The sequence below is a fragment of the Cercospora kikuchii genome (assembly GCF_019650295.1).
Source record: "Cercospora kikuchii DNA, contig_00007, whole genome shotgun sequence".
In the NCBI taxonomy this organism is placed as follows: Eukaryota; Fungi; Ascomycota; class Dothideomycetes; order Mycosphaerellales; family Mycosphaerellaceae; genus Cercospora; species Cercospora kikuchii.
The window spans coordinates 1,741,409-1,763,667 of NW_025408588.1; the positions used below are offsets into that span (position 1 = coordinate 1,741,409).

Here is a 22,259-nt window from a genome sequence, read left to right on the forward strand (position 1 = left end):
CAATAACAAGCCCTAATTCCCAATCCACCAAGCCCCGTTATTTGTCTCCTCTGGCGTATCAATCACCAACTCACTCGAGCTATTCGCCGGTCTCTGCGGCCAGACATTCTTCGTTCCATCCCAAGCCTCAATCTTTCCAAACTCTGCCTCGGAGTCCTCGCCCACAAAAACACCCCAACCAGTCGAGCAAGTCTTGCTAGGATAGATTCTCGCCGAGAGAGCAAACCGCTCGTTGACGTAGATTTCCACTGCGGAGCCATCGACCCAGACGTCGAAGGAGATTTCCTCGGTCTCGTTGGTGCTGAGGAGCTGGTAGGGCTGGAAGTAGCCGGTGATGGTCTCGCGGTTGAAGAGGTCCATGGTCGTGCTTTGGCGACGGTCGACGAGGATTGTGTAGTTGGAGGGCTCGTAGATGATGTTTGTGAACTCTTCGCCGTCGGGAGAGGCTCCGATGGTGAGACCTACGGGTCCTGTGGCGTTCTTTACTGTTGCCTTGATGTTGACGTGCGATGTGGTATTCGGTTGGAGAATAGTGGATCTGTCGTAGGTTCTGGGGGCGAAGTCGGCATAAGTTGCGCCTTCGCGAAGACCGTCGGCCACGTCCTCGACTGGTCGCACACCCAGGGTGAAAGCTGTGCCGTTCTTAACTGTCACGAACTTGGCCTCAGTAAGCTCAGTCGTGTTTGTAACTCCATCAACCTCGTGCACGAAGAGCTCACGCGGGATAGTGAGAGCACCCTGGAAACCTTGCTGAGGAGCAGAGAACAATGCTTGATCACCAAGGTTGTCCTCTTTTATCCATGCATATTGCACACGTCTGTTATTCTTGGTGTCGTTGAAGCTGGTTGCTGCATAACCGAGACCCCAATCGCCGGCGCCGCCGATAGTAGGGATGAACTCGACGCTGCCATTCTGGCGACGAACGACTTCACCCTCGTTCCAGAGTTGCCATTGAGCATTGGTATGGAAAGGAACGTCTGGGCCACCTCCACCCTCAGTACCCATGTTGGTGTACCAGTGATCCTCTCCAGCACGATCTTTCAGGCGGAAGAAGCCCGACAGCTCAAAGTTGTAAGCGTATTGCCCCGTGCTGAGAATTGGTCCAAGCGAGGTGTTTTGAGCTGGCTCCCAGAGAGAACCAAGGAAAGTCCAGTTGGTCAAGTCGTTGGCTGGAGCAGCCCAGAGTGGCATGCGAGGACCGATACCCTTGATACCAGAGCCCCAGACGGAATAGAAGTGCTTCTCAACGCCACGAAGGGCATCGAGCTCCGGGTTGGGCTCGATGAACGGATCACGGAAACCAGTCAGGTCCCAGTTCATTGGTGGCTCATTAGTAGAGGCATTGATAACTGGGTTGTTCTCGAGTCTCTCCCAAGTCTTGCCTCCGTCAGTGCTCAGGGCCATGGAATGGGATTCAGTGCCACGTGTATATGGGAACAGCCACTTTGTTGGCAGGAACTGTGCTCCGGTGTAGAACAGGAGAAGCGTGCCATCCTGTTCACCTTGAAGATTGACAGACAGAGCAGAGCCAGAGAAGATACCCAAGCCATCGTGGCTACCGTTTCCAGTAGGTCCGAGAGCAAGAGCCTCTGCATCCCGCCATCCACCTTGGTCCTCCCAGTTGATCAAGTCCTTGCTGACCGCGCCTCCCCAGCTGATGTTACCCCAATTGATGTGATTAGGGTGCCATTGGTAGTGGCCATGATATTCGTCTCGAACAGGGTCGTACATGAAACCAGCGGGATCATTCATCCACCCTGCTGGAGCGATGAAGTGGCTCTGAGGCCTCCATCGAGTAAACAGTGCATTATTTGGCAGGTTCTTGATCTCTTCTGTAGTGATGGTATCGCATTGATCGTTCTGACGCTTGAACACATTGGGCAAGTTCCAACCATAAGCCAGAGGGGCAGCGGCAAGGACTGCTGCTGCAGTAGTAGTAGACCGCATATTGAAGGAGTGACTATGTGGTCAAGAAAGAGTGGACGACTGCAGTGAGGAGAAAAGCGACAACCTACTGAGGTCTCAACAGCATATAACTCGCCATCTCTCCATGTATGAGTCTCACTTCGGAACTTTCCTATGCCATTAGGTCGAAGACGATGCCGCTCACGCACGGCGCTTTCTGCGTGATGGCCCTGACTAGTAAGGATCCATCCAGGTAGGTGGGCCTTCGGTGATCGCGCGATGCACGATGGCGACGTGTGGTGCGAAGTGAACCAAGTCCGCACTTCCCCAGGCTGGAGAGATGTCTGGGGAGGACCACCGGTGTGTCTGACTCTTTGATCTGACAAGCATTCTTCCGACATTTACGAGGCCTTCTGCTGCTTTGTCGGAGAGCTTTCAGCACAAGGTGCTTCTATTGTCGTTGGTGGCGATCAAACGCGACAATTCGCGTGTGTAGATCTGCGCGGCTTTCTTGTTCGTCATTTTGCCGATCTCCTGGCCGCTAAACAATAGGAATCGGTCGACTTTGGCCTCTTTAGTCGTCGGTGTAATTGCGTACAAAGAGGAAAAGCTCCTTGAGGTTAAGAGAGGTACCAGTACAAGTGGTGGTGCGCGGCGTCATGTCGGAGCGATCGGTCTTGGTCTGGTCAACTTCAATCTTGGCGGCTTTTGTTCGATCGCAAGGCATGAAGTTATGCCGCAGTAGGCTGTGAATTTTCTTTTGTCGCAGGCAAAGTGCTTCGCGCGAGACCGGTGATCTGGTCACAGATGTCAACAATGGGTGTGTGTATACCTGAAGCAACGAACAGCAACGCGGAAATTCAGACTACGCAAACGTCTCCCTTGCCAGCACTATGCCGACATTAGCCAAGCTGACAGTCCGGCCAGGGGCTGAATCTCCAATACCAGGCCGCATCGGGGCTCCCATCAGTCCCTATTGCTCCTTTCAGTAGCACCCTAGCACCTAGAAGCCGCTATAATGTTGACTGATGGAGAAGGTAATGCAATCTCATGTCTCAGCCGTTAAATGAAGATCTACGGGACGAAAGAGAAACTACAGTGTTAGCTGTTGGTGTAATAGCACAAGGCATCGAACCATTAAGCCAGAGAGCGACTGCGAGTGCTCGATAACAGAGCAGCAATTCCGTTGATGATTCTTAGCCAAGTGGTGCTTGATGTTAGGCCATGAATATTCCACGCCACCTCCCGTCCGCTCGGATCTGTCGTATCGGGTTCTCATCGTCGTGTCCATGCTAGCAAAAGCTGCGGGCGCAGTCTCTCGGCGATTCGGAGACTGCGATCGCAGGTGCGGGCATCGCAAAAGGCGGCCACGCTCTCCAGCACCAGGAACTGCAGCACGTGGACTTCAATTTCGAAGCGAGTCCGGCTCGGGCCATTCGCAACCCACGTGGTGCGTCCAGTAAGTCTCACTCAGCCCCTCAATTACACTGCCACAATGGACATATTCCCACCTCTATGCGGCCCTTTGACCTTGTCCCTTCTTCTGCCATAATCCAGCTATGGTCTGCTGTGTTCTGCGCTGCTGCTCCTCAATCTGCTCATACGTCTGTCCTTTGGCGTTCCCTCGGGGATCGACTATTACCTCGGCGCCTTGACCAGCATCCTGCATATCTACATCCTCATCCTTTGGCTTCATACGATCCGGATTCAAGGCCAGGGCGCCGTCCATCATGCCCATGCCACCTGCGCGAAGCTGATTGATCGCCCTAACGGTATCAATGGCTTTGTGCAGAGTGCGCCTGGCATTGAAATTCTTCTTGACAGTCGGCAACAAATCTTCTTCTCCACGTCCGCTGTCTGGTCCAGCAATCCATTCGTGGGAAAGTGCCTCGTGCGCCGTCATGCGTTTGGTCGGATCGATAGTCAAACAACGCTTGATGAACTGCCTAGCAGTTGAGCTAACTCCACGCCAATATTCGAGAGGTGTAAAACTGTAGTCTGCCACCAAGATGGCCTGCATCTCTTCCAGGTTGCTATCCCGATCGAAAGGTGTATATCCGCACAACAAGAAGTATGTAATGACGCCAATCGCCCAGACATCTACTGGCTTTCCGTGGCCGCTCTTCTTGAAAATCTCTGGAGCCATGTATCCCGGGGTTCCGCAGGTTGTGGTCAGCACATGGAATTGCTCTTCATCCATGATTCTCGATAGACCAAAGTCCGCGATGAGCAAGTCTGCATTGTCCTCGGGCGTGCGGAACAGTAAGTTCTCCGGCTTCAGATCGCGATGTACAATGCCATGGTCGTGGAGATAGGCGACAGCAGAAAGGGTCGCTCGAATGAGGTCCGCAGCATCGGATTCGTAGTACGAGCCTTTACGGCATATGCGGTCGAACAGCTCACCACCGAGAGCAAGATCTGTCACAAGATATACTGTGCAACCCTAGTCAGCTTCCTGACACTGATGGCTCTTATAATGCCCGCCTACAATTATTCATGGTTTCAAAGTAATCCACCAGTGTCAAAATGTTCTGATGTCCCATCGACACTCTCTTCAGCACGGCAATCTCGTTCCTAACCATATGCTCTCTCCCCGCCATGAGTCGCTTATTGATCACCTTGGCTGCAAAGTATCTTCCAGTATCGATGTGCACACATTCTTTCACGACACTGTACGAGCCGGCTCCGAGCGTCTTGCCAGTTTTGTACCTGCAAGGCTGGACTTGGGCTTGCGCTTGCGCTGGTTGCGCCATCCTGGGCGGCGGGGTGGGGAACTGTATACGAATGCGACAGTCGTCGACGACACGAATGAATGGTTGCAGAGAGGCAGCGAGCGGCGATACCGGGCGGCAGTGCGGGCGTTTATCTGGTCGGCGCTGGTGGTGGTGTGAGGAGTATTGGCGGCTCTCAGCTCGTGTTGAAGACATGGCGACCGGTTCTCAGCTTCGAGAAGTGGGGCATGCAGCCCGACGCTAGCACCACCAATAGCACAGAGATTCGTACTTCGGCCACTCGCATGAGGGCGTCTGGACTTCTGGGCATATATCGGGTCTTCCATTGAGTGTATATTTGCGACGACATGGACGTCAGCGGTCGGCCAGGACTTGCTGAAGCTGGAGCCTTTGTGGCCTGAGACGAAGCATCAAACATCCAAGGAATCGCCCACGACACATCCACGACATACCCATACTTTGGAGCAGTACTGTCCGGCTACAGCAAGTTGATGACCCGGCGCGTGATGCGGATCCCCAGGCCCATGGCACTTGGAGTGCTGGTTTCACAGGACCTGAGGACTCCTCCACGAACCTCGCTCCATGTCTTGACGCACTCCGACTGTCCTCCACGCGTCCACGAGGAAGTCCCCTTCAGCTTTCACGACTTCAGATGATGATCGGAGATACGCTTCGAGAAACCCACTTTGCCTGACTCCCAATCCTATCCAGACTTCAAACCGACCATTGGTCACATCACCACCACTTGTGAGACTATCCGTCGAAAATCAGCTATGATGCTACGAATGATGTGCCGACCACATCGGAGCAAAACGAGAACGCGCCTGCCAGACCCTGGCGAGTCAACCCCTTCTTCGGTACCTCCGAGCTCCACCGCATGCCGACACGCCCAATCGCATTCCAGTCCTCGCGACTAGCTTCCCGCAGCATTTTGACTCTTCATTTACGTTGGCGTCTAATGTTGGCCATCCAATAATAGCTCGTAAGTGGTCCACGCTCGGAAATTTGCTAAATTTCCCTAGCTAACAACATCATAGCTCTAGCTCAGTGGTAGAGCGTGGGATTGCAGTCCGCAATCATCCTAAGGTCACTTGTTCGATCCAGGTGGGGAGCTTGGCATTACTGCCATTCTTTTTGCTATTTGTTGATGGTATTTGTGGTGGAAATGGTCGCAAATGCGTTTTTGGGCCAAGGAAACTTTTGGACTTCGGAGGCTATTTTTCGACTTCCGAGCTTTCCGACAGGACTGCACACAGCTCTCTGTTGTCTTCTCGACGAGAACATTCATCGCCGCAATTCGTTCTAGCTCACCGGTGCAGGTTTCGCTGACTTACTGTATTGGGCCTACGCACGGACGCCAGAAAAAGTGGGTCCAGCCAAGTGAATTCTGGGTGGTTGGGACCAGACCCAAAGCTGGAAAACACAACCACAGAACGTGAAAAAGTACATATCCCGGATATCGTTCGCATCGTCTTGATGTTGTGATATCGAGTGTATACTTTACATGCGCTGACGTGCGAATGGTATAGCGAGATGCCGATCCGAGGCTTTGTCACTCGGCACCGCTTGCGAATTGTGCGAGACACCATGCAGGACCAATTTGGTTTGTTCTACGGCACGAGTGCAAATACCATCCATTTCTCCCAGCCAAAGCATGCCAGTAGGAGCAATCGCACATCAAAAACACCTCCGAAAGCCCGGCACTGCTCGGACTTCACCCCAAGTGGGGATGATGTGTTTGTCAAGCTCTCACTCTTGCGGTGCTAGCCAGCGGTGCTGCGCTGCACCTCTTCGTTCCTCTCGTATGCATGTTGTGCATACGAGCAGTCTTTCACATGAGAGCAACCTACCCTTTCCATGTGGTTTCCGAATCTCTGACTACAGTACATACAATTGGACCAAAATCCCTACCACTCTAGTTCATGTTCTTCTCATGCGGTGCTCGTTCTGCATGGTGAAGAAAGTGAGAGGCAGGAATTGCCGCGGTGGGTGGTTAGGGTTACGCGCGCAGATGCTTCAGTTGAACTTGATTCGATCTCTCGAACAGATGATATGCAGGGCAATAGCAATGCTGCTATCTGAGAACGATGCACTATAGCTCTTTGTGATTGCGCGTGCGTTACTGCTTGTTAGGAGGTGTGTGGTGCAATGCATCGTCGCCGGAGCAAAGTCAAGCTCCGCTGTGAAGTCTTAGGGTTACATCCGCAACAACCTGTGGGACGGCGGCGTAGCGACGACGGTGGAGTTTTGGGAGTCTACAATTCATACACCTCTTCTTTGGGACGATTGAAATATTTCCGCGGCTTTTCGCGTTGTTCGGTCTCGACCTGCGAGTGTAGTGGCGAAATTTTCGATTTATCGACATTCCCGAATTCTGGCACTTCAGCGAACGCACCACTGCACGCGTCCGACATGAGCCAGTACATCTACGAACGCTGAAATACGCCGGGGCGCGAGTATGCTTGGGAGCGAGATGAAGGAAGGCAGACAAACGAGAGTTGGGGATCAAGAGAAATGAAATGAGAAACGAGCCTGGAAAGCTGACAAGAAAGGGTATATCATCGTGTTGCATAAGACCGCAAGCGCCATATCCACCGGTACAACATCGAACATATACCGGAACTCCCTAAGCCAACCAACATCACCACGACCAAGTCTCCAAGACATTCAATTCTGGTCCGTCGTGAATACCGTCGAATTGCCGTTAGCGTTCTGTGGTGCCACCAGTACTGTTCAAAATAGAAGCGACGCGAGATGCGACAGAAAGGCAGCGCAGCGACCAAGACCGGAACAACAGAACGCAGAAATCCGCAGCAGAAGATTCAATGGGCCCGCCCGGAGCAATACTCACTAACGTCCTTGCTGGTGCTGAAGGACATCGACTCGCTCGGCCAATTCCGCAGGATCATCAAAGACATGCCATAAACTGGAGTCCAGTCCTTCGAAAGCCTTCTGGAATCGCTCATTGCTGTTCTTGTCCTTCTCATCCATTTCTGCTATTCCTTGTACACGTCGGATATAGATAGCTCGGATCCAGCCGGGAAATTTCCTCGCGATTTCGGCATAGCTCTCGGGGTCCTTCTGCGTGCTGTCGCCAATGCAGACCATTCGTCGATGAGGGAACCAGGAGTGAATCTTGACCATGCGATCGACCTTGTACTCCTGTGTATTTTGATTGAGCGATGCGATGAGACCACCGAGGTTCTGCCAAGAAGCGTCTCGAAGGATGATGGTCCCTTGTGGGTAGTGGGCCTCGCGAAACTGGCGAAGGAAGGGGTAAAGGTTGTACGGTGAAGCGGAAAGATAAAAGAAGGGCGGCATTTGCAGAGTGGCCTGGATGTGCGCATACAAAGCCGGCATGCCTGGGACTGGGTTAGGGTCCTCAACGATGAAAGTGCTGTGCAATATTCCGAGCGGAGACGGCGTCTGAGTGATCTTGATGGTATCGTCAATGTCGGATATAACAGCCCAGCCTCGCTCCTCAGCCGGTATCGTGACCGCCGGAAGGGCGAATGGTGGCGGCACATTCACGGCGTTGCTAACAAATGGTGACATCTGTCCATCTGGCGAAAAGTGTAGCTGATGCAGACCAGAGGAGATTCCACTGTAGCCAGAAGGTCCGAGTGTCTGCTGCTCCTTGTCGTCGATAGAGATGCGCAATGTTCGTTTGGGTAGGATAGTATCCACAAACGGCTGCACACGCTCTGCAATGCGCTTCTTGGTGGCGATATCGTCTTCGCTGATCTGAAGTTCGTGGGCGATTCCAGCTACGACGCGTGAGAGGTCTCGTCCTGAATTCTTCAAGAAGTAGCACGCAACGAACTCCACCTCCCATCCACTGCCACCGCGCACCGACTCAGGTCTGCCACCATCTACAGACACTCTCGAAGGTTTCGTGTCCTTTGTACTCTTGGGTTTAGCGAGGTCTGGTCGTTTATCGCCAGGCTGTGGAGTCCTGAAGGCTGTGTTGTCCAAGATCCAGACGGTATCCAAAGCTGGATCTACTGGTATAGACTTGGTCCATGGCCAGACTATCGGAAAACGGTCGAATAGATCAGGCATGAATGCGCGTAGTTCTTCGGGTACTTCGGGACTGTGAGGAGCGTCGTGATTGATGCTGGCGCTCTCCAGAACATCGACAGCGGCGCGCCGGCCCACGTCGAATACATCTTTGACGAAGGACGACATGTTGTCGCGTGATTCGGGCCCTGTGAAGGCAGCAGGGGAGGCTGTGTTTTGCCCAGGCGTCCAGGTGCGGCCTGAAGATGATTCGAGCGTGCAAACACTGCTCAGTCTGCCGCTTCTCGTGTGCCTCTATTCGACGTGACTAAGCTCGATCTTCTTGGCTTCGAGTAGTGTGATGAGAACGCGTGCAGATTCGAATTAGCCAGGGCGCACCACGATCAAAGGGGCATGGTGGCGTACGTGTCAGCTCAGGTGAGAGATGTAAGCAGCGTGCGAATGTGATGGAGGTCATGGACAAAGGAGCGGGCACGAGCGAATATGTTCCACCAGGTCGAAGGAGCGTTACCTGGTGGCGGGTAACCTGCAGTAGCTCCTGCCCATCTTGAACTTCATCGTGGCATCACTTCCTCAGCTTACCGTTGGTCTGCGCTTTAAGAAGGGGACTTGTACATGTCTGCGATGAGCGACAGTCGTTATCAAAGCGTGTGCAGGTGGAAGTGGGTTTGAAACAAACACGAAGATGCCATGTCAGACGTGGATAGCATATCCACAAAGTGGTGGGACATGCTAGCCACGCAGCACTCAGGCGCAAAAGTCGAAGGCAAAGTGTATACGTACTTGAAGGCAGTCTCAGACCAGTCTCTACGGCACCATTCTGCCTCGGAGTCAAGCTCATGAGCAAAGCCATATCACTGCTCTTAGAGAACCACCTGACAACAGGCCTGTCTCCAAGAAAGTTCTGATAGCGAATCTTGTCTCGGGCCGAGCTGGTGAGCACAGAAACACTCGAGCGCTTGGAGAAAGACCTGCCAACAGTCCTGTCTCCAACAAAGATTCCAAAGCGTTTCTTGGTCCGGGCTTGACTCATTGGCGGAGACATTGCCATGTTTTCGGAGAAAGCGATGTCTTTTGCTCTCGAATAGACAGACAAGTTTCTACACCTGGCTTCTCTATGATTCTAAACCTCTCGGACTGGTATCGAATGGGGTGAGCATCTACACATCTAAGCTTTACGCTTCCGCTGGAGAAGTGAGTGACCGGTCATCTCCTCGGGCTGGTCAAGACCCATAATGTCGAGCACTGTTGGCGCAACATCACCTAGGACGCCGTCTTCTTTCTTCAGCGAGTATCCTTCTGGAGCATTGGCCATGACAAAAGGCACCTTATTCGTGGTATGCGAAGTCTTTGGAGTCTTCTCCTCCGTGAGCATCTCCTCGGCGTTTCTGCAAACGGTCAGTATTCTTTCCAACTTGTACCATCATGTCGCACTCACCCGTGATCAGCTGTGATAAAGAGGGTATAGCCATGCTTCTTGCAAGCCTCATACACGACACCGATAGCCTTGTCAGTCTCGGCACAACCAATGACTGCGGCATCGTAAACGCCGGTGTGTCCCACCATGTCAGGAGGAGCAAAGTTGTTCATGACGAATTCGTACTTGCCATCGCCAATGTTCTCGGCCATGCGCTCAGCAACGCCCATCGCACTCATCTTTGGTGCTTGGTCGTACGTGGCGACGGACTTGGGTGAATCGATGAGCTCCCGATCCTCGTTCTCATACTGAACTTCTTGCCCGCCGTTGAAGAAGAATGTGACGTGAGCGAATTTCTCAGTCTCTGCGATGTGCGTCTGCTTGCAGCCCTTCTTGCTCAGCCAGTCTGCCAGAACGTTGTCCATGACTTGAGGTGCGAAAGCAATCGGCAAGTTGAAGTCGGTCTTGTATCGGGTCATTGTCGTGATGTTGATGTTCTTAGGATATGGGAAGTCTGGTTTTGGTGAGCGGTCCTGGTCGCCGAGCAGCTGGACGAATTCGCGAACGCGATCTGAGCGGTAGTTGAAGACGAAGACTGTGTCATCGTCCTGGATGCGACCCTCCTTGCCATTGATGATAATTGGCTTCAAGAATTCGTCGTTCTCGCCAGCATCATAACGTTTTTGGAATGTCGCGACCGGATCATGAGTCTCCTCACCCTCGCCCTCTACCATACCCTTGAGACCAATCTCGACACGGTCCCAGCGCTTGTCACGGTCCATGATGTAGTAGCGGCCAACAATGGTTGCAAGCTTGCCGATTTGTTCTTCCTTGAGGAAAGCGAGCAGGTCCTCCAAATGTCCCTTGCCGCTCTTAGGGTCGGTGTCGCGCCCATCGCCAAAGAAGTGGATGTAGACCTGTGGCACACCAATTTCCTTCGCGACCTTCAGCAGAGACTTCAGGTGGTTGATGTGTGAGTGGACACCGCCGTCACTGACAAGACCGCACAAGTGCAGACGGCCATTGCCCTCCTTCGCACGTGTAAAGCTCTTGACAATGTTTTCCACCTTGTTCATCTCGCCCTTCTTGATTGTCTGGTCGATGCGCACGACATCCTGCCATACGACTCTGCCCGCACCAATGTTCAAGTGTCCGACTTCACTGTTTCCCATCAACCCTTCGGGCAGTCCGACCGCCAAAGACGAGGCCTCTAGCTCCGTATATCCTTGAGCTTCCTTGCTGCCCTCTTTGGCGAACTCGTCCATCCATGGTGTCTCTGCATTGAGAATCGCGTTTCCTTCTGGAGCCGAGCTCTCGGAGGGAATGCCCCACCCATCAATGCATATGAGGGCGACTTTTTGCTTCACCTGGACCATGATGGCTGCTGACCCCTCTCTGCTGTCAGCACTGCTGCGGTTTTTTGTGTGGGGTCAAGCTGACGAGCAGGGACCGCTCTTGGTTTTCGGAAAGTCTCTCACCTTTTGGAAGGAAAAGCTCAAATGCAATGCAATGTGGTGGTGGTTGTGGTGAATCTAAGCGTCGACTCAGCGCTTTCTGCCAATCGCTCCGAAAAGTCCCCACCATCCCACCTGCCGCCTTGATGACATCGGTTGGCGCGCGATTGCAGGGGTCCACAGAGCTATTCACTGCCAAAGCTGTCACTTGCCGCACCCGCTCATTTCTTATCACGAGCATCTCCGAAAAGAAACGCGAACATGCGCGTCTACCTTATCTGACGCATTGCCTGTGACCGTGACCGAGAAATTTTCCACAATGGCTCTCAAGCAGCCCATCAAGACGACGACCAACGCGCCGCCCGCCGCGGAACAACGCGCGCAACTGCAGCTGCCCGATCCAAGCACCTTCGATTTGCTTCCGAAACTTCACGAGCTCCTAGCACGCGTTGATGCTCATCAGAATGCAGCCTCACTTCAGGCCGACGAGCTCAGTCTCCAGGACGCAGAACACGCCGACATCGCGACTGCCTACGATCGCGTGCCGGAATTTCAGCCACTGAACGCCAAAGACCTTCCTACTGCACTTCTTGGATACACCAAAAAGGGCTCAAAGATAGATGATAAGGATGTCTTCGTCAAGGGCATCAAAGATGATGTCAGGGACGCGTTGAGAAGTGTGGAAAGGTTGCCGGACGTGGATAGGACGGTTGAGGAGCAGGAGGAAGAAATTGAGGAATTGGAGGAGAGAATCAGGCAGCAGAGGCAGATGCTGCGTAGCTTGGCTGGTATTGCAAAGGAGCTGGAGGGGCGAGTGCTGGGGGCCAGCTGATGATGTCGATAATGGAACGAGGAGGATCAAGTCTGGACTGCGCGATTCTTTGACGGTGCCCTACCGTCCAGCACGAACCCTCGAGACTGTCTGGATCAGAAGTCCCTCCCCCCCCATGTGTGGCAGATTGCAACACGGCAGCACCGGCGTGCACGGTGAGCCCCCCCCAGTATACGAACAGAATGCAACTACAAGAAAATTGCCAGGAGGCACCAGCCCGCCTGAGACGGCTACTTGCGAGGGACGATTCGCGCGAGGATGAAGGAAGCATGTGAAGCTCATACAAACCAGCAAGGGCTTCTCATCACACCGCTGTGCTGCAGATGATTAATCATCATTTCGCAGAAGACCATGCTCACAATACTCTGTTGCGACGACCCTTGAGTCCACAAGTCGAGGACTTTGCTGTGTGCACGCAAGCGACATGCTGGAGCACTCTCTCGCAACGCTCGCCAAGTACAACTGAAAAGCGTATCCTGGCCTGGCCCTGGATGGCCATGTGGCACCACTCCTCATCCTTCATATGCAATCCTCCAAGGAGACGGTATGAGGGGTTACTTTATAGGATACGTCCGACAATTGATGGGCATAGTCATCTCCTCAGGGTTCAATAGTCGCGGACGGCTGAGTGCCGGACAGACACGTGCCATGTAGCAGTGCGGAGTGCGGACTGTGCGGCTGAACGATCGCCAACAAGGTGCAACACAAACCAATGCGCCGCGCCTTGGCCCTCCGCTGATTCAGCATGAGTAAGGGTAGTACTTGGTGACAACACCACAGTGACACATCGTTCAAGGCTTCAAGCTTGGAGGATCATGGAAGAATCGGTTCCAGCAGTTGCAGTGCAGGCGAGAGGATGGATTGGAAGTGCCAGGACCAGGGGATGCATAACTTTGAGTTTACATAGCGATTGTGATCACAACAAACGTTGAGCGATGGTCTAACGTGTACCCGCTAGTCTTCCACACCCCGCGTATTCTTGTAGTAGTGCTAGAGGAAAACAGCAGAGCGAGACACGTAGATCTTTGGTTGAGAAAACATGAGGTCCACTGTCTACGTGGATCGCAGCTGCCACCGCGTGTTGCACGGAGGGTTGGAATCCCCAGACCGGAACGGAAGGCGAGCACACCCGACGCCGACTCCGTCTGCAGTCTGCAGCTCTTTTGACTTTCGCACGTTCTGGGCGGTGTCATCATTGCCATTCCTTTCCACACGCATTTTCGAGAACCTCCCGGCGGAGGCCTGGACTCAACCCATGCACGTCACTGCGCCCTGCGGTGTGGAACGCACTGGCTCTCAAGTCGTTCCGTACGAAGCAAGTCAAGCTCACAACAAGGCCAGCAAGAGACTGCCTGAATCTTGTGCAAAGATGAGGCCCGTTCCGCATCCTGCACAAATGGCTTATTCATGCTGCAACGTGCAGCTCGCTGCTTGGTGCTGCGACATCACGTAGGAGGCTCCCGATTCCGCCGCGGAGTGCGCGCTGTTCGCCAACGGCAGGAAGCTTGTGGGACAGCTACGACCACGCAGACCACCATTGAGCATGTGTCTCGAGCGCCACGGTGAGGAAAGCCAATTTCGTACTGGGGAGCATTGCTCCAACGAACTCTAAAAGCCAAGCGCCGTCGCAGCTGTTGTGATCTGTGATGCGGTCATTGCGAACCAGTTCATTTGTGGAGACCAACGCAAACGATCAACGGTCGCCGCGCGCATCCGCAGAAACAATTCAATGACCAGCAAACAGAGGCAGCACGTCGTCCGGAGTCTGGAATCCTCACTTCCCTCCTTCGTTTCACACAGGCAGCATCCAGCGTGCCGTTCAAGGACCACTTCATCCCGAGAACCGGGGACTCCTGTCGTCGGCACTGCAGGACCGACCGCTCGCCGTTCTACGTTCTGGTCAAAGCGCCAAGCTCGTGTGCTTCCGAGGATAGTCACTATTTGTGCCTAGGGCTGTGCTTTGTGCGTACATACGGAGCCTGGGTGTTCCTGACGGCTGTGACGAAATAGCAGCACACGGCCTACGGTCTCCGGACTCTGGTGTGTCGTTCTCGCCGCCCTTGACCATGGCGTCAAACGGAGAACAGGATCGTATAAGTGATAATGCGCCCACCGTGCCTGGCTATGATCCAACAAGGCTCGAAGATATCCTCGCATTACCCCCCGGCCGGTCCACCACGCAAACTGCAGATCGGTGCGAGACGTTCACACGAGAAGTTATCGCAACGTCAGAGGCAACTGGAGCACCAATGATGCAGTCAACTGGTGGCGCCGTCAACAGCCACCAGGACACAACAACAACATCCTCCACAATCCACCAGAATTCCACAACTACAACATCAACACTTCACCACGACGCGTCACAAGAGGATAGTCGCGACAATGCTTTCATCACAGCAGAGGGAAAGGAGGCCGCCGAAGAGCCGGCAGACTACGAGATTGATCGCAAGTACAGCTCCGATACAAGTGACGAACGACCAGGAGCATTCAACCCTAGAGCCGAAGCAGCGCTTCGCAGGATCGCGACACAGACAGGGCGATCCTTCGTGACGCAGCGAAGTCAGAGTTACGCTTCGGCAGCGGCAGGTGATGATCTCGAACGCAAAGCAACAGTCGATCTAGATTACAATGACGAACAGCTTGACCCAAAGAGCGAGAAATTCGATCTCTACAAATGGACGAAAAAGACACTTCGACTCGTTGACGAGGAGGGCATCAAGCTCAAGCGTGCCGGCATCGTCTTCAAGAATCTCAATGTCAGTGGCTCGGGCGCCGCCTTGAACCTACAGAAGGACGTCAGCTCGATGTTCATGGCCCCGCTGCGTTTCCGCGAAACTTTCAACATGAAGAAGACACCGCGTCACATTTTGCACAACTTCGATGGTATTATGAAGAGTGGAGAATTGTTGATCGTTCTCGGACGACCAGGCTCAGGTTGCAGCACTCTGCTTAAATCAATGACTGGACAATTGCATGGCCTTCATCTCGACGATGGCTCAGATATCAATTACAATGGCATTCCCCAGAAGCAAATGATCAAGGAGTTTCAAGGAGAGGTAATCTACAACCAAGAGGTGGACAAGCACTTCCCGCATCTCACCGTCGGCGAGACGTTAGAGCATGCCGCCGCTCTACGGATGCCGCAAGCCCGACCAGGACAGGTTTCACGACAGGACGCGGTCAAACACATCACACAAGTTGTCATGGCTGTCTTCGGTCTTTCCCACACATACAACACGAAGGTCGGTAACGATTTCGTGCGTGGAGTGTCGGGTGGAGAGCGGAAGCGAGTGTCCATTGCTGAAATGGCTCTGGCTGGAGCTGCACTGGCCGCTTGGGATAACTCGACGAGAGGTCTCGACTCAGCAACAGCTCTGACATTCGTCAAGTCTCTGAGACTTGCTGCTGATATGGAGGGCTCTGCACATGCTGTCGCCATCTATCAAGCTTCACAAGCGATCTACGACCTGTTCGATAAGGCCATTGTCCTGTACGAAGGTCGCGAGATCTTCTTCGGCAAGGCAAGTGAGGCGAAGTCTTACTTCGAAGAAATGGGATGGTACTGCCCAGCTCGACAGACGACCGGTGACTTCCTTACCAGCGTGACCAACCCCGCCGAGCGACAGACAAGAGAGGGCTTTGACAAGAGGGTGCCGAGAACGCCAGAAGAGTTTGAGAAGTACTGGAAGAACAGCCCGCGGTACAAAGCTCTTCATCAAGAGATTGAGGAGTACCAAGCCGGTCTGGCTGGCAGCGGTGGCGAACTCCAGCAGTTCCGCGATTACAAAAATCAGGCTCAAGCACAACACGTCCGGCCCAAGTCACCATATGTCGTCAGCGTCTTCATGCAGGTCAAGCTCAACACCAAGAGACAAGCCCAGCGCATCTGGAACGACAAAGCCTCGACCTTCACTCCGATCATCTCGAACATCATCATGGCGCTCATTCTCGGTTCAGTCTTCTATGGTACACCGGATGCGACTGTAGGATTCCAGTCCAAAGGTGCCACACTCTTCTTCGCCGTCCTTCTCAATGCTCTTACTGCAATCTCCGAAATTAACAGCCTGTACGACCAGCGACCTATTGTGGAAAAGCATAAATCTTACGCGTTCTACCACCCTGCTACTGAGGCAATTTCCGGAATCGTATTGGACTTACCATTGAAATTCATGTTCGCCACTGGTTTCAACATCATTCTGTACTTCATGGCTGGTCTTCGACGAGAACCCGGACAGTTCTTCCTCTTCTTCCTGATCAACTTCGTGACGATGTTTGTCATGGCGGCAGTTTTCCGCACCATGGCAGCTCTTACGAAGACGATCTCGCAAGCGATGGCTCTATCTGGTGTTCTCATTCTCGCTATTGTGGTCTATACCGGTTTCGTGGTGCCTATTCCATACATGAAAGATTGGTTCGGCTGGATCAGATGGATCAACCCTGTGTTCTATGCTTTTGAGATCTTGATTGCCAACGAATTCCACGGACGACGCTTTCCATGCTCGCAGCTCGTTCCACAGTACCCAGGTCTTGCAGGAACTGGTCCAAATTTCATCTGCGCGACTACTGGAGCTGTGGCTGGCGAGTTGTCCGTGTCAGGCGATGCCTACATCCAGGAAATGTACAACTACTCCTACTCGCATGTGTGGCGTAACTTCGGCATCCTGTTGGGCTTCCTCTTCGCCTTCATGATCATGTACTTCGTTGCGGTCGAGTTGAATTCTGAGACAACTTCTACTGCAGAGGTTTTGGTCTTCCGGCGCGGCCAAGTTCCTGATTACATGGAAGGTATGGCCAAGGGCAAGGCCAATGATGAGGAACAGAAGGCACCAGAAAAGGTTGCCAGCCAAGATGAAGAAGGTGCTGGCGATGTCAATGTCATTCCACCTCAAACTGATATCTTCACCTGGAAGGACGTCTCGTACGACATTGAAATCAAGGGAGAGCCGCGACGACTTTTGGACGAGGTTTCTGGATTCGTTAAGCCAGGTACTTTGACAGCTCTGATGGGAACTTCCGGAGCCGGCAAAACCACTCTGCTTGATGTGAGTATTCTCTTCTGATATCTATTGGCACCCAAGCTGACATTCAATTCAGGTTCTTGCGCAGCGTACGACAATGGGAGTGGTCACTGGCAACATGTTTGTGAATGGCGCACCTTTGGACTCGTCCTTCCAACGCAAGACTGGCTACGTTCAACAGCAGGATCTCCATCTCGAAACTTCTACCGTCCGTGAATCGCTCCGGTTCTCCGCCATGCTTCGCCAGCCGAAGAGTGTTAGCAAAGAGGAGAAGTATGCATACGTCGAAGATGTTATCAAGATGCTTAACATGGAAGATTTTGCCGAAGCTGTCGTCGGTGTACCTGGAGAAGGTTTGAATGTCGAGCAGCGCAAGCTCTTGACGATCGGCACGGAATTGGCGGCCAAACCGAAACTCCTGCTCTTCTTGGACGAACCTACCTCTGGTCTCGACTCGCAGTCTTCGTGGGCTATCTGTGCGTTCCTTCGCAAACTTGCCGACAGTGGACAAGCTGTGCTCTGTACTATCCACCAGCCTTCCGCTATCCTCTTCCAGGAATTCGACCGACTCCTGTTCTTGCGCAAAGGTGGTAAGACAGTTTACTTTGGCGACATCGGCAAGAACTCGAGAACCCTGCTGGACTACTTTGAAGCTAATGGCGCCCGCAAGTGCGGCGATGACGAAAATCCGGCCGAGTACATGCTCGAGATCGTGGGCGATTTCAGCACTGACTGGTTCCAAATCTGGAAAGACAGCCAGCAAGCTCGCGGAGTGCAAGAAGAAATCGAACGCATTCACAAAGACCGCGCTGGCGCAGTGGACTCCGATGAGGACGAATCTGCTCACAATGAATTCGCTATGCCCTTCACGACCCAGCTTGCCGAGGTCACCAAGCGTGTCTTTTCTCAATACTGGCGCATGCCTTCCTACATTATGGCGAAACTCGTTCTGAGTGCTGCTTCCGGTCTCTTCATTGGCTTCTCTTTCTACCAGGCCGATGCCACACTCCAGGGCATGCAAAACGTGATCTACGGACTTTTCATGGTGACGACAATCTTCTCGACACTTGTCCAACAGATCATGCCTTTGTTTGTCACTCAGAGATCCCTCTACGAAGTGCGCGAGCGACCAAGCAAGGCGTACAGCTGGGTTGCCTTTATCATTGCAAACATCGTGGTCGAGATACCCTACCAAATCATCTCGGGTCTGATTGTCTACGCGACATTCTACTACCCTATCGTCGGCATACAGAGCTCGGAGCGCCAGGTATTGGTGATGTTGTTCTGCGTCACTCTCTTCGTGTACGCTGGAACCTTCGCTCACATGTGTATCTCAGCTCTGCCTGATGCACAAACCGCTGGAGCAATCGTCACATTCCTCTTCGCCATGTCGCTCATCTTCAACGGTGTCATGCAAGCACCAGACGCACTTCCCGGTTTCTGGATTTTCATGTACCGGGTATCGTTCTTCACGTACTGGGTTGCAGGTATGGCGGCCACAATGTTACACGCCCGACAAGTGACCTGCTCCGATGTCGAACTGAGCGTTTTCCAACCACCTTCGGGACAGACTTGCGGAGAGTACATGGCGCCATACCTTACTCAAGCACCCGGCACCCTGACTAACCCAGACGCCACCTCTGACTGTGGTTACTGCCAAGTCAGCGTGGCAGACACGTTCCTCGCGGGCGTCAGGATCGAGTGGGGTGACCGCTGGAGGAACTTTGGCCTGCTCTTCGTGTACATCTTCTTTAATATTGCCGTTGCAGTGCTCTTGTACTACTTCTTCCGTGTGCGAACAAGCAGCAAGAACAGCAAGACGAGCAAGAAGTCGAAGAAGGACAACAAGAACGAGACATCAGGCCAGAATGGCGAGACTCGCCCTCAAGGTCCACCAAACGAGGTCGAGCCTACCGAGTCTAATGAAGATGATGACGAGGCAAATGCCCGCGCGCCAGAAGCGAACCAGGCGAGGAGGAGGAGTATGGTCAGGACACCAACTTTCACTGGTGTGGCCAATGACTATCTCACGCACAATTTGGGCCGAGTGCATACGAACAAGAGGAATGCTGCGATCTACTAGCGCTTACGATTCATGATGGATATATAGAACATTTCACGAGACTTAGCAAGTGTAATCAAGAAACATTTAAAAACTTGAGTTGCTTCCGAACACCAGTTCATGTCCTGCAGCAGTCTTCCGCTCTCGTCATGATGGCTTTACTGACCTCATCGGAGGCACTTCCGGGCGAGGAGGCATGACGTTAGAATGGCGACAAGTATACGATGGATGACAGTACCTTATATGACTGGACAACATTTACAAGTCAGTGACACGCAGACGGGAAGACAAGAATCAATCGAATCGCAATCATGACTACTGCAAAGCACAGTATTCAGCTCGACCCTTCGAAGCCAAAAGCACCCACCCGGGATGATGCTGATTTCCCACCATCAATATCTGTGGGAGCAAAAGATACCAAGACGCATCCCAGCAAGGCAGGTGACGAGAATGCCAGCATCTACTTCATCGGCACTGCAACGACTGTGATTGAATGGGAAGGCAGTCGTATCTTGACCGATCCAAACTTCCTCCACGCAGGTGACCACGTCCATCTCGGACCAGGAGTGCAAGGTACTCGGCGAACAAATCCAGCAATCGATTTGCACGAGTTACCGCACGTGGATCTCATTCTACTGAGCCATTATCATGCAGACCACTTCGATCAAAAAGTCGAACAGAGTCTGAGACGGGATTTGCCGATTGTCACCACCCCTCACGCCAAAGAATGTCTTACGGAGAAGAAATCCGAAGAGGAGAGATTCACTCAAGTTTATGATTTGGATCATTTTGAGTCTGCGATTCTGGATATTAAGCAGAAGAAGAAGAATGATGATCATTTCGACTCTGCGGTCCTCAACGAACCAGACAAAACGAGCGCATCCGAAGAAGGAACGAGCATTGACAACAAGAAAAAAGAAAACAACCTGCACCCCTCAATCCAAATCACCGGCATGCCAGGCAAACACGTCCCACCAGGTCCCCTCTCCATCGCAAACGACATCCTCTCCGCCGTCCCCCCAACAAACGGCTGGATGCTCGAACTCGGCCACAAAACCACCACCTCTTTCCACTCAGGTTACAAAATCTACATCTCAGGCGACACTCTCCTCGTCCCCGAACTCTCCACCATCGCAGAGACTTACAAAGATCAAAACATCGATCTCATGCTCCTGCACCTCGGCGGCACAACAATTCCCAGCCCAGGTGTTCCATTATTAATGGTAACAATGGATGCCAAACAAGGAGTGAAATTGATGGAGTTGATTAAACCGGATGTGACGATTCCGATACATTATGATGATTATGATGTTTTTCTGAGTCCGTTGGAGGACTTTCGGAAAGAGGTTGAGAAGGAGGGGTTGGGTGGGAAAGTTGTGTATTTGGATCGGGCGGAGGAGTATAAATTTCGGGTTGGAGGAGGTGGGGAGAGGGAGTGAGAGAGGAGGCGGAGAGTGAGAGAAGAGGTGTTGTGTGTTTGGAGGGATGATTTGTGAAATGAGAAATTCTTTTGTTATTCGTGTCAATTGTTGAAGACTGAAGTAAAAAGTTATTGCAAAGCAAAAATAAAAAGTTGAAGTTGAACAACGCTCATAACAACGGACAAGACAAACGCTCAATAGAACCACGGGACATTTTTTCATGCCATCATATGAATAACGCCTTGCCCAACTGCTGCATGTCACCATTTTGCCATTTCTCGTTGCGTAGCTTCTATCCTGTCGTCTCGTATTACTTTCATGAGACCCACACTGTCTCCTTCTACTCGATCGATCGAGTCAACGTATGCCACAGCAGCATCTTGTGTAGGCCAAGCGGAAAGCCACAACAAATTTCTCTCGCTTTGGTATACCGCAGAATCGACCAGACCCTTCAACACTTGTATACACGAGCCCGAAGTATGGCTGTCAGCTTCTCCGTCTTCGACAGGTCCGAGTAGGATTGGTATGTCTTGGTATCGCATCGGAGTTGTTCGGTCTGACAGTGCTTGTTCGTATATTACCAAATATCGACCCTCGCTGCGGATAAGCGGGGGGATGTCATGGTTGTCGATGTCGTGAGGTCGGGGGACGGGTGAACCGAGACGCAGTCGATGTGATTCGCCAGGTCTCTGTTTGGTTTGAGTTCGAAGGTCTCGCAGTCGCCATTGTTCGACATCGTTCTCGCTCGAGAGCTTTGCGAAGCAGAGTTGTCGAGTAGGATCCCAAGGGCATTTGTAATGAAGTGGCGTTGCATCAGACGTACGAGAGGGAGCGTTTGGTGTAAAAAGTGGCCCGGCCCTTGATTCGTCGGTAGCATTGATGTTGTTCGTCGAGCCCAAACGATCTGCAGATATTGTCTGCTCCAAGATAGCGTAGAACATGGTGATCGGTGAGTGCGTTAGCAATAGTGGTAGTAGTAAGGCAGCGCCGCCATCTTCAGCCGTGCAGCAGTGGGGTGCAGCTGATACTTGTACTTGCAGAGCGCAGCGAATCTGCAAGCCATGCAATGCACACACCCCTAAAGTACGTGCATGATAGCGCAAGAAAACGGTCACACGCCGCCCGCAGCGTAGGCTGAGGAGGGCGAGAGACAAATCGGTAAGGTTGTTCGGAAGAGTGGTAGCAATGACCACGGCTTCCCAGCAGCACCCTCCCAGCATCCACCGCTCAGGTAGGCTTCGATTCGTTTATCAGACCCGCGTCCACGGCGTCGGGTCTGCGTGAGCGGAGGCGTATACGAGGCGGGCTGGGATACATCTGGTGGAACATCAAAGGACTTCCTCTGGCGGGCTGGGATCATGGGTGGCAGGCTGTCCAGCGAACCATAGGGCTGCGCCG

At 52.8% G+C, this 22,259-nt stretch overlaps 8 protein-coding genes across 8 annotated transcripts; 3 read left to right on the forward strand and 5 right to left on the reverse strand.

Annotated features, from left to right (window-relative positions):
* Positions 1–12: 12 nt before the first annotated feature.
* CKM354_001078400 (uncharacterized protein) lies at positions 13–1,947 on the reverse strand (the record flags this gene model as incomplete). Its single annotated transcript, XM_044806251.1, has 1 exon — positions 13–1,947. The coding sequence occupies one exon, from the start codon at positions 1,945–1,947 to the stop codon at positions 13–15; it is 1,935 nt and encodes a 644-aa protein (XP_044662186.1).
* Positions 1,948–3,418: 1,471 nt separating this feature from the next.
* On the reverse strand, positions 3,419–4,658 carry CKM354_001078500 (uncharacterized protein; the record flags this gene model as incomplete). Its single annotated transcript, XM_044806252.1, has 2 exons — positions 3,419–4,338; positions 4,394–4,658. 2 exons carry the CDS (start codon positions 4,656–4,658, stop codon positions 3,419–3,421), a joined length of 1,185 nt encoding a protein of 394 aa, XP_044662187.1.
* Positions 4,659–7,487: 2,829 nt separating this feature from the next.
* CKM354_001078600 (uncharacterized protein) lies at positions 7,488–8,825 on the reverse strand (the record flags this gene model as incomplete). Its single annotated transcript, XM_044806253.1, has 1 exon — positions 7,488–8,825. The coding sequence occupies one exon, from the start codon at positions 8,823–8,825 to the stop codon at positions 7,488–7,490; it is 1,338 nt and encodes a 445-aa protein (XP_044662188.1).
* Positions 8,826–9,825: 1,000 nt separating this feature from the next.
* Positions 9,826–11,450, reverse strand: CKM354_001078700 (uncharacterized protein; the record flags this gene model as incomplete). The annotated part of the gene is made up of 2 exons (XM_044806254.1): positions 9,826–10,045; positions 10,096–11,450. The coding sequence occupies 2 exons, from the start codon at positions 11,448–11,450 to the stop codon at positions 9,826–9,828; spliced, it is 1,575 nt and encodes a 524-aa protein (XP_044662189.1).
* A 397-nt stretch (positions 11,451–11,847) lies between these two features.
* On the forward strand, positions 11,848–12,360 carry CKM354_001078800 (uncharacterized protein; the record flags this gene model as incomplete). Its single annotated transcript, XM_044806255.1, has 1 exon — positions 11,848–12,360. The coding sequence occupies one exon, from the start codon at positions 11,848–11,850 to the stop codon at positions 12,358–12,360; it is 513 nt and encodes a 170-aa protein (XP_044662190.1).
* A 2,066-nt stretch (positions 12,361–14,426) lies between these two features.
* Positions 14,427–19,461, forward strand: CKM354_001078900 (uncharacterized protein; the record flags this gene model as incomplete). Its single annotated transcript, XM_044806256.1, has 2 exons — positions 14,427–17,402; positions 17,455–19,461. 2 exons carry the CDS (start codon positions 14,427–14,429, stop codon positions 19,459–19,461), a joined length of 4,983 nt encoding a protein of 1,660 aa, XP_044662191.1.
* Positions 19,462–19,751: 290 nt separating this feature from the next.
* CKM354_001079000 (uncharacterized protein) lies at positions 19,752–20,879 on the forward strand (the record flags this gene model as incomplete). Its single annotated transcript, XM_044806257.1, has 1 exon — positions 19,752–20,879. One exon carries the CDS (start codon positions 19,752–19,754, stop codon positions 20,877–20,879), a length of 1,128 nt encoding a protein of 375 aa, XP_044662192.1.
* A 242-nt stretch (positions 20,880–21,121) lies between these two features.
* Positions 21,122–21,802, reverse strand: CKM354_001079100 (uncharacterized protein; the record flags this gene model as incomplete). The annotated part of the gene is made up of 1 exon (XM_044806258.1): positions 21,122–21,802. One exon carries the CDS (start codon positions 21,800–21,802, stop codon positions 21,122–21,124), a length of 681 nt encoding a protein of 226 aa, XP_044662193.1.
* Between the last annotated feature and the right edge of the window lie 457 nt (positions 21,803–22,259).